A 16,223-nucleotide genomic window follows, 5' to 3' on the forward strand; every position below is an offset into this window, starting at 1 on the left:
TGTCTGTAATGTAAAACAAAAGCTAAAGGTTTCCACCTGTTCAATACTATTTATACATACATACATAGATACATACATGTATTATCATTATAGACTGTTATGCCTTTCAGCGTTCAGTCTGCAAGCCTTTGTGAATTTACTAAACGTCGCCACAATCCTCTATTTGCAACTAGTGCTGTGGCCTCATTTAGTAATAATAATGTTATTTTGCTTTACATCCCACTAACTACTTTTACGGTTTTTGGAGATGCTGAGGTGCAGGAGTTCTTTTACGTGCCAGTAAATCTACCGACACGAGGCTATTGTATTTTAGCACCTTCAAATACCACCGCCAGGATCGAACCTTCCAAGTTGGGGTCAGAAGGCCAGCGCCTCAACCGTCTGAGCCACTCAGCCCGGCAAAACCTTTTAAAAAAAAGAAAAGATTTGTATGTTAAACACTCATCATGATCACATGTTCTCAAAGTTTTCTTCCAATCTGAAGAATGCACTTCACAGAAGTAGTGCTAGTATTTTAAGTGTTGTCTTGCACTGAATATCAACAACACATTCTTGCTTCATAAATTTTATCCATAATTCATGTCTTGCCTTAACTTTTATTGATTTTGACTGATAATGGTCTCTAGTAAGACTGAAACTAGTTTCATCAAATATATGTAACATTTTTTTAAGGTTACAATAAATAGTATTGAACAGGTGAGAACCTTTAGCTTTTGTTTTACATTATATTGATCTTCAATATGGAATAATATGAAATTTATTACCTATGAGTTTTTCCTCTCTTTACGTAAATTAAAAGTGAAAAAGTTCCGATCCATCTGAGAATGAGGTCATTGGGTAAAGGGAAGGAAAGACCATGAAGAATGTTGCATATTGAATGACCTCCTACTGTTAGATTCAAAACTATGAATACTCAAGTTCAAAAGTCAGTAAAAGTAGGAACTGGTGGACTCCTCTCAAACCTGTCCACCTTTTTGTCCCATTTCCCAATGCCAATCTCATTTGAGAAGTTTATGAAGATGAAGTGAATGACTTATTTTTTTACATCTCACTGACAAGCGACAATAGCAAGTCATGCGCATGGGGGGGGAAAAAGTCTTATGTTGCCATTGATGCTTTCATGGGCCGTACTTATAGACATATGAAAGTATGATGACATTGACACAAGCCTGGAATGAAACATCTGGCGATCACACCTTCATATGTGTGTACACCTGTTATGTTCTGTGTCTCCCTCTCAGACTGATTCTGATGGTTCCGTCAGCTTCCGCTTCAAATCCTAGCACTGGCGATGATGGGACACAAAAGGGCTAGGAGTGGGAAGGATGTGGCCTTGGCCTTAATTAAGGTACAGCCCCAGTATTCGCCTGGTGTAAAAATGGGAAACCACGGAAAACCATCTTCAGGGCTTGCCAACAGTAGGGTTCAAACCCACTATCTCCGGAATACTTGATACAGGCCGCAATTAAGCGACTGCAGCTATCGAGCTCTGCGTGAATGACATTGGGTAAAAAGGTGAAAGGAATCGGCTGTGGCCTATTAATAGGTTTTTTCATGTAGGCTTTGGACCTCCAATGACAAATTAAAAAATGGTGAACTGGTATATGGTTAATAACTAAGTCATTAACTGGCACAGCCATGGGAGGAGCTGAAGGGACTAACCCCCCTCTCCTCCTCCCCCCTCCCGGACAAACTGAGAGCTGCCTTTTCTTTTCTCTCTTTTTTCTTTCAACTAATGGCTAGTTTTCACTGATGACAGTAGCAAAATGTTGTAGAGAGTCCAGAATGGTTAAAATTCCCTTATGACTTGGCAGAATGATATTGTCTTCCTTGCTTTCTTCTGACGACAGTTCTTGCCCCTGAGACTCGCATTCCGGTAGGTCAGATTCCATCTGGAGCACATACGACTGGATTATCTGCACTAACAAATTCCTTAAAACTAAATACCCAATAACGGACCAACTATATTGGTATTATAAATTTACTCATTTGGGACAGATATTTCAGGTTCCCTTTGGGAGGAAATCAACATCTGTATCATCTGATGACCAGGCAGGCATCAGTTGTTGAAAATGAGACAAAGTCTCTCATAGTGCATAGGCACTGCCAGTGGCTCCAAGTAGCCTATGCAGTGGCCTCCACGGTGTGTACTAGCCATATGCAGGGTTTTTTTTTTTTTTTTTGTTTTTTTTTTTTTTTTGTTTTTTTTTTTTTTTTGTTTTTTTTTAGTCTGAAGATGATTTGTTTCATTTGGTGGTAAATTTTAGACCTTCACGTTGGTTATGTTTAGATAACTTTTGTTGGGGCTGTACAATTGTCCAATGTCTTCTAAGCTACCGTTCCACCATGGAAACAAAGCAGTTACTTGCGAAATGGTGTGCTGTCGATCTAATCTTTCTCATGGTGTGAATAGATACATGGTAGAATATCCACGCGTAGTTTTCGGGCTTGACGATCACCGATGGATTTTCACTGCCATCCACATTACATCCAACGGCAGGTATCATATTTGAACATTTTGTCTTCCAAGATGTATTTGTGGATGTTAGACTTTTTTTCCGTCAATGATCCTAATTTTCATGTGTCTCGCTGCTCAGATGTGAGTGGTGGTGGATTTTTTAAAGACAGTTCAATACCTAGTGTAGCCATTTCAACCCTTTAGGCTTATATGTCGGATGTATTCCGACATCACAATCTCTTTTGTGCACGGAAGTTGTAACTTTAATGGCATATGTTTATTCTAAGAACAGTGCACGTCAACAGCAGCCTTTAAACTTTTAATCATTATGTTATATAACTATTTGTACAAACTGTTAAAGGAGGCAGAGAACATTAAGTCCGAACATCAGCAGTTGGTTATTTGTTCAGGCCTCTTCATTTTCATTGTTGTTGGCTTGAGTGGTAAAGTGGGAGAGGAGTGCCAATATTTACTTCTACTTGTTGTCTGCATTCATATAGCAACCATTTCACAGTGAGGAATCATCTGATAGCCCAGTTTTGGAAACTGATGGATAGGTCGTTACTGCATATCAAGACACCTATTGAATTAGGAGGGCTTTTCTGAGAATTACTGGCATCACTAAAACTCAGTCTTCCGGGCTAGTCTGCCGTGGCCTCTCATTCCTGCCAGATGTTTCGACTACTGCTGCGGTAGTCCTCTTCTGTGGTGTCGTCTAAGTACTCTCAGTACGGAGCACAAAAAGGAATTGTTGCCTGGGACAATACGACTAGTCAGCAGTAGCAGAGCATGCACTGCTTGACAGAAAGCACGACATCCGTTACGAGGATACTGATATACTGTCCACAACATCCCGCTTCTACACCCGCCTCTACGTGGAAGCTATTGAAATACACGAACACTCGGATAACTGTAACAGAAAGGAGGGAGGACTGAAGGTCAGCAAGGCGTGGTACACACCCTTATATAACTCATGGCAGAAGCCAGCTAAGATAAGGGACATCGCAGTCAACCGACCAGAGAACCAACTGCTCGGCACGACCCAATCGGAGGTCATGTGCTCAGATAGTCAATCAGACAACAGACTGCATGGTGCGAACCAATTGGAGGCCACACGCTCAGATATAAATACAGCTGCCTCCCCAGCAACCATTGCAGTTGCCAGCGGGACACAAGAGAGAGTATTTAGATGACACCACAGAAGAGGAATACTGCAGCTGTAGTTGAAACGTTTGGCAGAAATGAGAGGAGTAGACCATGGCAGAATAGCCCGAAAGACTTTGACTATATCACTAAAAATGCTTGTTGCATGCCAAGAATCTTTGAACGTGTGTGACAGTCAACGTTCTGATGTTTTTATGCGTGCATTCATGCTGGTGGTTGCACCTTTGGACACGTTCTGTGAGTAAGCAGCTGTTCATTGCTTTCTGTACTACCTCAGCTAACAACTTCATAAATTCCTCTGTTACAAACAGATGACTTCAGTAAACATGCTTTTCTGTTATTAATAAATTTGTTTTGGTGTGTTTGTCTCCCGTATCACTTTATACAGATAGTTTTCCAACACCTGGTATAAAGTAGCAGTTTGTGGTCTTTGGAATGGATATTTCTTGTCAAGACGAGGAGCCACACTTCATCAGAGGATTACAACAGACTGTGCTGAGTGTTTTTAACAGACAAAACCAAGAAAGACAAAGACTCTTCTTTGCTGAAAAGTTTCCAGATTTTCTTTGAGACTTGCAATACAGATAGTAAAACTGATTAAAAGAAGTATATACTGGGTGTTTCAGAATTATAGGTACAAACTGCAGGGGTGTAAACAAGGCAGAGAAACAATCTAAAAAGTCCTAAATATACTTTAAGTCCGGAAACCAACCATTTCCGAGATCTGACGTAATCGCATTTGTAACCGTTCCAACATTGTTCGTGCTTTACTGTATGTTCCAGGTACCAGGCTCCACATTAGATACCAACAGCATCTTGTGTTTGTAGCAGGTGTCATGGTATAGTACATCCATTCATGAAATGGATATCGCCATTTCTTTGTGAGAAAATATGTGCGGTACCATGACGACGATTACAAATGCAAAACGATATCCAATGTAGAGCCTGTTACCTCTAACATACAGCATTAACAACACTGGAACAGTTGCAGTATCCGGTTTCTGGACTTAATTTATTAGGACTTCTCCCGCCTGTTTGAATATCCTCTATTCACCCATGCAGCTTGTACCTATTTTGAAATATCGCGTATACAAATTCTTCATTTCTAGCATTTATGTAGTGGTATAAAGTATTTGATTTCAGTTTCAGAATACTATAGAAACTTCTAGCCGTAAGAATAGAATAGCCATACTTTCCCAGAAAAAAATCATTCTAGTATAGGCCTATGTAAACTGCCAAACTTGTTTAGGTTAGTCTCATTTAGATTTTAACCTCAGTTGTGGTACTTCCTTTTAACAGTTCTTGCCTGTCTCCAATAACAGTTTGAAATTTCTCTTTGCTTGGGATTAATTCTGGTTATGAAATGATATCAATGTTGGTTTCTGTACAGGTCACACCGTCACCGATCTCGTAGCCGGAGCACAGAGAAACGATCGCGGCGCCACAAGAGCCGCAGCAGAAGCCCGGGGCACCGTAGCCACCGCAAGAAGAAGAGCCGGCGTTCTGACCGGGAGAAGAGTAAGGAAGGCGAGAGCGAATGACCCTCGGGTAGCACTCCCCTCGGCTCAATGTGCTTCTACAATCTCGAGGATAAGTACAACGTATAGGAGTGCTGCTTTACAAGTAATGAAATGCATTTTCATTACCGCTACACGAGACTTTTGTCCCTACCTTGCTCTGATACTGGACATTAAATGAATTGGAGAAATCCTTTGTAATGTGTATGTGTGTGTGCGCGTGCGTATATGGGGATAAATTTACTGACCATAGTTGTTGTCACAAGTTATTTTTATTCAAGTGCTCATGTAAGATGTTTTCCCAGAATCCTGTGTGACGAGATGAACCGTCAGGTAAGCACAGTTTGATATCAGAAACTATATCGTGTGATTGTGGTCAGCGGTTTTATTATTCAAGGCTGATGTACTTGATCATGAATATTTAGTTATTTATTTTGTTTATTTGTATTTTTTTGTACATGGTGGGAGTCAGGCTATGAAGCTTGCTGTTCTGTCCAGCCATAGGCTATATTCGCCCTATATGGAGGACTCGGTGCCAGAGGTGACTAAGCACCATCTGCCACATTTTGAGTAAATGAATATTTAAAGTCAACAAGGCATTTAAAATTATAGCAGCTTTCAAAATCATTTATTGAAGCACCTGGACAATGAGAAAGGTACCCGCTTTCATAACGAAAAGTTGCTCTTACGCTAGTATGCCAATTATGCCAGGTAGGCCTATACAAATTATGCCCTCAAAGAAATAACTATAATTTACCCTCTGAGAGTCAGCATGTTTTAGAGTGTAAAGACAATGGGGAGATTTTGTTTGCTCTGAATATTTGCACACATACCATCACAAGAATTAAACTATAACATGCCCTCTTCATCCTGATCTGCTGTTGCCTTCACCATTGCCAGATTTCTGTAGAACTGATGATGAATGGGTGGGATATACTTCAATAGCTCCAATAGGTGAGTCCTTTTTGCATTCGTTATCCTCTGCCCTTGAGGATACAAGAGTGGGAATTTGCCCCTAAATCTACTTCTGTGACCAACTGTTCTCTTCCTTAGATCAGCAGTCACTGGAGCAAGTTCTTGAAAGTTGTAGAAAGCTGTGAACTCAAGTGGACTGTCTTTATGGAGAATAATGTGTCGAATCTGCAACCACAGCACTTTTTCCTTGTGATAAATGTTTTCCTGTTAGTAATCTCATTCTGCAGTTGTTTGTAGGAATAGAACATGCTGCTGCCCATATGAGTGACATGGAAATGAGGTTTCTTTTTTCTTTTTACTGATGCAATGACGGTCAACCAGTTTTCTGGTGTAAAGACATCTGATTTGTCCTATCGTCGTCGCTAACAGTAGATAAGTCTAATACCGATGAGCTCTCATGCAATATCACCATCTCAGCACTTAGTCATGTATGGCTCACACGTCACAGGTGTCTTTCTTAGTGCCAGACTTGCTCACTGGTGGCAGCACGTCACAGAAACAGTAAGGTTGTTAGTTATACGCAGCACAGATAGAATAAGATCTTTTCTACTCATTACACTGAAAACGTCAAAATGAGCCACGATGGCACTTAGTCACCTCTGGCACTGAGCCACTCATAGGCAATATGACAAATTTGTTTTACTTGCAGTTAAAACGTACAACTTACAGTGATCTTATAACTATGGTGGACGCCCTCTTAACTGGCCTGTTCTGGACTGGACCCTTGGTTGAGCCAGTTAAAACCAACTATATTAAAAATAAAAAGGCCCTATCTAGCAGTATATAGTACTATGCTTTAATTTCTTTTAAACAAGATTTTAAAACAGAGTAGGCTTATAAAGTGACAAAAAATGGCTTTCACTATTGTAAGTGGTTAATAAAGTGAAACAAGTTTCATTTTTCCACAAGCAGGGTAGGGTGAGAGGCAGCGCAGGCACTCGTAACCGGGTAAACCTTAAGTGACATTATTCTACAGGTCGGCTGGATAAGAAGGCACACACTGTAGTTGATTTTAACTTTGTATATAATGTAGGTTTAAAACACACAAGAACCTGGTTCATCCAGACTAGATGGGACCAGAGGTGCTCCAGATGAACAAAAATCTGGATTATTTGAAAATAAACAAATAAATTAATACAAACTACATACAGTCCGTTATTTTGACACAACAAGAAATAAAACACATTTTAGGTACTGAAACTCTATCTGTTACTCATGTTTTATTTACTGAAAGTTTCATTTGTTTCAAATTGGTGTGGTGTTTGAACGCAGCACGATCAAGTAGGTGTTTCGCTAACATCGGTTTGGTCGGAGTTGTTTCCGTCTGACGTTCTGAGTATATCTTTAATTTTTCCAACTGTGTCGTTGCCTCGGCACGAGTCATAGTTCTGTTGCTGAAACGCTACTTTTGTTTTCCAGTTTACCATCAAAGTCATCATTACCTGTTGAATCGGCGTCAATAATATCATCATTCAACATCATGACATTGCCAGCGCCCCTGTCATTTTGCAACCAGGAATATTTGCAAAAGTCTTCTATTTATTTTTGGTTCTTCTTGTTAAGACACTGTTGAAATCCTAACTGCTGCTATCTTTTTCAGCAGTTCTCCTTTATCTCTTCTGTTCATGCTTCCAACTTTTTATGCATACAAACAATCACCTTTTGCTTTGATGCTATTTCACTCACACACACTCTAAACACCGGAACAAAGCAACAATACAGCTTTTTAACTCTGAAAGGGCCAGGCCCACACTGACCTTTCAAGGTAATGGTAACTTGAAATGTGGTCCAACAATCTATGCGTTACTTTCAGTCACAACGTTACAACGCAAGCATTTCATCTGTATCGTTTAAAGGAGGCGTACATCTTTTCTTTGGAAACAAAAAAAGCAACAGTCCAGATAAATCTGAAATCCAGCTTAATGAGGGCTGGATGAATGAGGTTCATGTGTAACTTATTCTCTGTTAAATTACTGCTTAATTGTTAATACATATCTATTCAGCTGCTAACCACTGTACTTTTAAATATACTGTTCCTGTATTCCTTCTTTGACATGCTCCTAATTTCAGCAGGTAGGGAATTCCAGGTGCGGTTAGCAGAGAAGACAACAAATGACTTGCTGTGAATGGGCATACTTAACACAGAACCAGATAAGGATGGACTGGTAGAAGTTGACAGCTAATGGAACTGAGAGGCAAGTTGCCGGGGGTATTCAGCATCAGTTTGTGATGGAACACGGCGACAGAGTGAAGAATGCTGGCAAGATGTGTTAGAACAATGGTACATAAAAAAAAAATCTTTTAACACATGGATTACATGTTCATTGAGGTTGATATAAATGTTGATTCCCATAGGGAATCTGAAATATTTGTCCCGAATGAGTAAATTTATAATACCAATATAAATGGTCCGTTATTGGACATTATAAATTTTCTAGCTAACTCATTCCTGGTTACCAGCGTTTCGCCCCCGTGTGCTAGATTGGGCTCATCAGTTAGTACCTAGGACATCTAATGGTAATGGGACAAAGTCTCAAGTGCATCAGTACTGCTGGTGGCTCCAAGTAGCATATGCAGTGGCCTCCACGGTATGCACTAGCCATGCCTCTTGGTAGGTGTACGAGGTACCAACTGATGAGCCCAACCTAGCACACGGGGGCGAAGCACTGGCAACCAGGAATGAGTTAGTTGGAAAATTTATAATGTCCAATAACGGACCTTTTATATTGTTAGTATTCATTGAGGTTTGCGGAAGCTAAAGTGCTTAGGGTGCTGTAAATTACATTACAGTGATCAAAGATGAGCATCATGAGGCCTTTTCTTACATTTAATGACAATAATCCTTTGGAGCTTTTTCACTGAATGTAAGGAATAGAACTTCGGCGGACATATGCACTGACTGGCAAGAAAGGTGGATTACTTTGTAAACATTGAATCGGCAATAAATAAATACCAACATATGGAGACAGCTTCCATTTACAAAGTGTTTATGATCTAAGAAATATGCATTCAACAGGTCTGAAGTTAAGAGATTTAAAAAATGCCATTCCATGAGCCTTTTTCAGCCATAAATGCTAAACGCTGATTTTATTGCACGTCCAGGCTTCTTAACTCGGGAAGGAACAGACTCACACTGACCTTTCAAGGTAACGGTGGCTTGAAGTGTGGGTCCAGCAATCTCCGTGTTACTTTGAGTTACAACATTTAAAGTTTTAAAAGTTTTTGTGATACGAGAACAGAAGCTATTTATGGATAACAATATATGGTATAATTTTTGTCTAGTAATAAAATTATGCCTTGTCAATACGCTTTTTGTTAATGAAACTATTTATTCATCGAACATGTTTTGAGAACAATAAACATTCTCTTCATCAGCGATCATCAAAGTCTAACTTCATTAACAAAAAGTGTGTTGACAATGCGGATTTAATAATTCTATTTTAAATAGTTTTTAATAAGTTTAGACAAGTCAATACAGCACCTATTATGGTCAAGTTTATCAGCAGTAATAAAATTTCTTCAGTTTTTCTTTCAGACTTGTTGAGCAAAGATGTATTTTCGCCGAGAAGACATTGCGAGAGTTGACGCAATAATCTAGGACAGACAAAGCATTATTTATGTTACTAATGTGATTAGTGCATTATTTTTAAGTATCCAGCATGCCCTGAGATGATTCCGTGAACTTGTACCTATCAAAGATGGCAGTATCAGGCCATCGGAAGTTTCTGGTCCTTCAAGTCATGTGAGATTACCACACTAGCACAGTTGAGGCCACGAATCATCTTGAGGCAGTAAAAAACGTCACTATTAGTTAGAGCACTGTAAGGCAAAGACTTTGGGAAACCAGTTTGAGGATTTTGAGAAGCCTCGCCACTGGTGTGCAGCTTATTCCCCAACACAATTAGAATTTGTGCATCAATATTTGAACTCACTGTAGACAAGTGGTCAGTGGTGATCTTCACAAATGAGTCACAATTTTGTTTCAAGGCACCTAATGATAGAGAGAGAGAGTATAGAGGGAAGGGTGGGGAGCGATATTCACCTTTCAATATCTCCAAGAGGATGCCGTTTGAAGATAGCTCCGTTATAATTTAGGATGGTATCAGCTTTGAAGCACAAACGGATCTTATCATCGTTGATAGAGGTGCGCTGAATGCATATCAGTACACGAGGACATGTTAACAGAGTATATTGCTCCATTTGTTGGCAAAAACTTCAGACTGATGCACAACAATGCATGCCAGCATGTCACTCGTGTCAGAATTCCTTCGCGACGTTGGGATACAGGCAGTGAACTGGCCAGCACATAATCCAGATCAGTCCCATTGAGCACCTATGGGATAAGCTTCGGTGAAATGTCCAACATTTGAAATGTTGACACCCGGAATAAAATGAGACCAGCGCTATTGTAGGATTGGGTGCACATCCCCCAACAAAAAGTCCCTTGACTTTTTGGGTAGATATTGTGGCACATGGAGTCCGTCATTATAGAAACGCACAGTACTGGTGCGAGGAAAGTGGTCAGTGACACAGACAACAAAATAACATTCAGTTGCAAGATCATGAATTAAGATAAGTCAGAGTCCCTTTAAATCTGTTTGCAAAAATGTGCAACTTTTTGAAAATCATAAATTATTGTAAAAACAACACTGACCTTTGATGATGAGAATAATCTGCACAGGGCCCCGTCAATGCAATGTGTTGCATAATCAATAAAAACTGAGTTTCAGGTATTAAATGTAACTTTTAAAAACTTGAAATGATCCACTTATTTGTTGGTCAATGTATTTATGATATGCTCATAAAAATAGAGGTGTTTGTTCTAAAATTATTTTTTCAATCATTTATTTGGCATTAACCTTTACCACTCGTCTGTCGGGTGAGGCCCGACATTACGATATTCCTGTTCCGGTCGCATGTCGGGCGAGACCCGACATGACATTTTATCGCCCACCGCTCGTCTGCCGTCTCTTAGCCGACAAAATACACGGTGATATACTGTACTGCCATCTTTTGGTTCAGCGTGGAACTCTGTAGAATCCAGTTACTATTTGACAACCAGTCAGAAATCTATTATTTAGATGGCAGTGTAGCCATCAGCTGTCCACTCACGCACACCGAAGCTCGAGCGATAGTAAACAAACATGGTCGCCATGTGCTCTTCGAGTCATATATATGTTGTATATGTCAGGCAACACACAAAACCACAGTATTTTCACACCTCTGCTATATCTAATAGCATTTCACGATGCCTAAAAGTGAAACGATGGTCGGTTTGTGTACCGTAACCCAACATGTACCTGATGCTCACGGCTGGCACAACTATAAATCAAGAGATCCAGATTTCAAAAAATCGCCATTTGCAGTGGTTTCAGCCTGCAAACTACCGTGAGGTATGAAACCAGAAACTGAATAGAGGTTTTCAATAGCTTTTTAGCGATAATTTGTACACTAAATTATTAACGAAACCAATCGGTATGCGATAACGGTAATAATAATAATAATAATGCAAAATAATTTGTCTTAAATTCCACATATTGCTTTAATTTGCTCCAGTATAGCTTGCTGTAAACGTGTATAGCCTAACTACATCATTTAAAAGCAAGTGCTATCTCCAAAATCGTGAAAGAATAGTACAGGTCAAATAAGATAAAAATGTACATTTAAAATACGAGTAGTAGAGGCAACACAGAGAACTTTAATTCGAGGGTTAAGGGTTAAACATCAAATGCAGTAGCCTACATCAACATTATACTCTCTTATCCACCGTACATACCTACCCTGTTCCGAGGAGTAGTGCATGCCATCAGGCCTCCGCAGCGGCGTTCTTTTATCCCCATCCAACGTAAGAAGCCTTTTCATTGCTCCTGATAACTGATTCTCAGAATTCCTAGGTCACTGGGAAGAAGTCTGTCAGGCAGAAGCCTACGCATGATTTTCTATACTCTGGTGTATGGGCTTCTTTTCTGTAGGATCTACGATAGTATATTACCAACAGCATGAATAAGTTTATGGACATCCTGGCAAATTGAGATTTCTTGCAATCACTACAGCTGGGAGAAATTAACACCTATTGCTGGCTTCTGCAATGACCCTATTGTGATCCCAGTGATCTTGCTAGGTCTTTGAAGTTTTTAACATGTCTTTAGACCTTTCTGGCACTCTTGATGAAATCCTCTTACTAATAGCCTCACAGTTCCTCCTGAGTGGCCAACTGCTTCGGTGGCTGCATTCCCACATACCTACAATGGACTTCTTGTTGCTTCAAGGTGTATTGGGCATTGCAGAAGGAGAATGCGAACCTTGATAATTCAAAATTGTTTCATTCAAAATCCTGCCTAATTCAAAGAAGCTCTCATTTCCGGAAACATGAGGTATGGTTTTGCATGTTATTTGCTTCATATTTGCTAAGTTCAACTGAAATCATAATTCTTTTGTTTTCAGCGTTTTAAGGAACGCCACAATATCACGTAGCAGGCAGTGTGCAGAGAAGCAGAATACGCGAAAACGCGTTGCTCATATAATCAATTCATACGCACCGAACAATATTATCAATATCAACGATACTGCTTTTTTTTTTTTTTTTTTTTTTTTTAATTCCAAGCCCAAACGGATTTATGGTTTTAAAGCAGAGAAATCGTACATGGGTGGGGGTTATTGTACTGTGTTGCAATGCACATGGACGAGACACTTCCTCCCCTCGTCATAGTAAAGTTTGATAAGCTACTATGTTTTAAGGGCATCGGGCACTTTCCGTGCGAGTACAAGGCATCTAAAAAAATGCAAACAATACATTAATCCAAAAAAAAAAATGCATTTGCACTGAGGAGCCAGCATAATTTGTCCTCGTCCTTGAATCGTGTGTATTTTATTTCGTTGCTGGAAATTATGTTAGTCAGCGAGTTATTGAAGTGCATTATTTGAATACGCTTTGGAATTATTATTTTTTTCCCATGGCATTTGAAAGGTTTAAACTGTGAATCAAAGTTAAGTCTTAGAATATTTTATGACGCAGCAAAAGTTGGCATTTCTGAATTTCAAGTTGTTGGTTAATTCAAAATCACATAATTCAAAGTCCGATTTTTGCATCCCAACAACTTTGAATTAATGAGGTTTTACTGTAACTCCACTCACCAGCAGGCTATTGACCAGCACGCTGCGACTAACATACCACACGAATTGTCTTCTACACTCATCACTTTTATCCACCTCCATTGAGTAGTGTCATTTTCGTAAACTTCCTCGGAAGAACAAAATTGAAGATTATTTTACTTTATGAACTAGTTATAGCATTAACCGTGCTGAAGTTTCAATTCTTGATTTATTGTAGACTATTAGTATTAGCAATTGTACTACACTCACGGCAGGCAACATTCAATGGAAGAGTGTCTGAAATAATTTAAATCTCCAATGCCAATCATCTCGTACTTCTGCATGGTTTTGTTACAGTTTATATGTTTATATGTTTTATTGTTTAAGTGATTATGTTATCTCATGTTTATACAATTTTGACTCACCCTTCATGACCACTTTGAAACTGACATTGTACTTCGCGTCTTCATGTTCTCTCATTTAATCACACTAATGTAACACCTTGTAATATAAATGTCTACATGCTAGCCTATTTCCCACATTTTGGCTGAAGATGACGCCAAACAGCGTCGAAACTAGTTCCAAGTGTAAATACATGTTGTAAATAAACTATAACATTTATTTGTATTGAAAAGGTGGACCCTTTTAAGTTTCCTATCTTCCATTCTCAGTTCAATACGGACAAAAATGAAATTCTTTGATTTAAATATTAGCAATATTCAAATGGGAAATTGTCAAGGTTTTACTCGCTGATGAACATTGTACAACTATTACATAAAGCAATACCGAAAGACACTATTTGGGTGAGAGGTTAAATAAATACAATCAAGAAACAAATTGCATGTTTTAAGTAGTTTCATAATAAAGAATTCCAAATTCATCAGCCTATGCCAAGAGAAAATTAAACACACTAGAGGAAAAAACTGTCATCCATAGCAAATATCAACTACGAATAACAATACATTAGACAGTAATGACATCATAATGTTCTATTTTAATGTTTACAGTGATATTCTTGGTTTATTTTATAATGTTTTATGATCTATCTTGAAACATTAATGCTTTATAATCCATTTTACTCAAAGTTTATTTGAAAACATGAAACCTTCCATTTGGGGATATTACATAGATTGCTCAAACAATTCATTTACTTTGAAAGCAAGACTATATCTGACAACATCTACCTCCCGACGCTAAAATAACCATAAATGTCAGGAATATCTGACAGTGCAGAAGTGAAAAAGTTGTCATTGCTAAGTTACCACTGAAATATTTATATCTACCAAAAATGTTTATAAAAATTGTAAATACAGCTTGACAGTTTCTTTCCACATTTCTTTCAAGTTCTAGATCCTAAGTTTACACTAAATTGACTCTCCACATAAATTACAAACAATTTCCAATTTGAAAATGCATCATATTGCAAATTGTTTAACCATTGCTGGACTGAGTGGCTTAGACGGTTGAGGCGCTGGCTCTCTGACGTAACTTGCCAGGTTTGATCCTGGCTCAGTCCAGTGGTATTTGAAGGTGCTCAAATAAGTCATCCTCGTTTCGGTAGATTTGCTGGCACATAAAAGAACTCCTGGTGGACAAAATTCTGGTACCTTAGCATCTCCAAAAACCATCATAAGTAATTAGTGAGACATAAAATCATTAACATTGCTAGTGTTTAACCGTTGCAAAGCTGACATCAGTTTAAAATAAATAGAAAGTGAGTTTAGTTTCATAGCATTCAGAAATGTTTCAAGTGAAGATTTTCATCCTGCCTATGCACACAATGAAACAGGTCAGGTGAGTAGCTCCTTGGTGGAAACTTCCCCAAGGGTGACTAAAACATTTGTAAATCCATACGGTGCGTGTCCTGCAGATGTTTTGCTCGACCGTACTATGGAACACACATTTAGGCATAGCGAGACTTGGAATTACTGTATCAGGGAAGACGGAAGGCTAAATAGGACTGTGTGTGCTCAGTGTTCACGGGAAGAGAGTGTAAGAGAACACTGAATTCATTGACATTGGGACAAACAAATATGGACAGCAAGCAAAAAGGCTGAAATGTTTGTTCAAATGTTAATTTGTTTTTAAATGGACAAGATTTTGCTAAGTATTATTGCATGTTCAATAACTGATATGCATTGAGATTCTATTCTCTTGAATAAATTACAGTCTAGTCTATATTATTATTATTATTCCATTGCTTTTCCCACACCCTGATGGTCACAGGTGACGGATGCTCGTCCTGATGTCAACCTTAAGTGGAGGAATCTATTCACTATTAGGAATCGATCTCTTGACACAAGACGCTTCAGCCAAAAAAGTCAGACAAAATTTCTTAATATTGCAACTATTTCTGGGGTCAATGGACCCACCTAGGCTCATTTTTTTGTTTTGGCAGGGGTTTAAGATCAGATGCCAGGATTGAGGTAGTGGTGGTGATTATTGTTTTAAGAGGAAGTACCAGGACTTAAACTCAGCCTTCTGGGTGGAAAGCCAGCCACTGAGCTACACGCCCCCATAAATTACATTCTCCAGGCGGTTGCGTAGCGCATACGTATCTACAAAATGTCACTGTAATATTTGTCCCAAATGGAACATAATAATTGCTTTTACACAAATGAAGTCAAAAATCTGCAGTAAATTAAGAAATAGTACGAAATATTGTTCTTGCAGAGAATGATCTGGATACACACTTTACTGCCTTACAACTATTTTTTTTCTGCTACGTCGCAGCGCTTCCATATGTGTTTAGTTTTTTTAACACTTTCATGTGTGATGTCTTTGTTCACTGAAATTGTTTGCATTAATTAGATATCGTTTTCTTCAAGTTGCTCAGTCGTTTTGTGCCCTAACTCATTCATTAAATGATATATTTATTGGTCCAGAGATCATGCTATTTTGCTGTTTGAACTGCCCGCGCTAGTCATATCGACAAAGGTAATGAGAATTCACAGGCATAGCACTCCCATTCGTCGGTGCTAGCCCTGGACCTCAAGAAAGAAACAAAAGACGGCACG

At 38.9% G+C, this 16,223-nt stretch overlaps 1 protein-coding gene across 6 annotated transcripts in view; it reads left to right on the forward strand.

Moving 5' to 3' along the window:
- Positions 1 to 12,632, forward strand: part of Fip1 (Factor interacting with poly(A) polymerase 1) — an 82,693-nt gene extending 70,061 nt beyond the window's left edge. For 5 of the 6 annotated variants that reach the window (XM_067158294.2, XM_067158296.2, XM_067158295.2 and 2 more), the window contains one exon: positions 5,013 to 8,124. In XM_067158294.2, coding sequence (XP_067014395.1) covers positions 5,013 to 5,163 — 151 coding nt within the window. In that variant the 3' untranslated portion in view covers positions 5,164 to 8,124. Of the gene's footprint in view, positions 1 to 5,012; positions 8,125 to 8,187 lie in introns of those variants that run through there. The other variant, XR_010861572.2, reaches the window with a different exon arrangement.
- Positions 12,633 to 16,223: the final 3,591 nt, after the last annotated feature.

This window comes from Anabrus simplex, chromosome 14, assembly GCF_040414725.1.
Source record: "Anabrus simplex isolate iqAnaSimp1 chromosome 14, ASM4041472v1, whole genome shotgun sequence".
Taxonomy (NCBI): domain Eukaryota; kingdom Metazoa; phylum Arthropoda; class Insecta; order Orthoptera; family Tettigoniidae; genus Anabrus; species Anabrus simplex.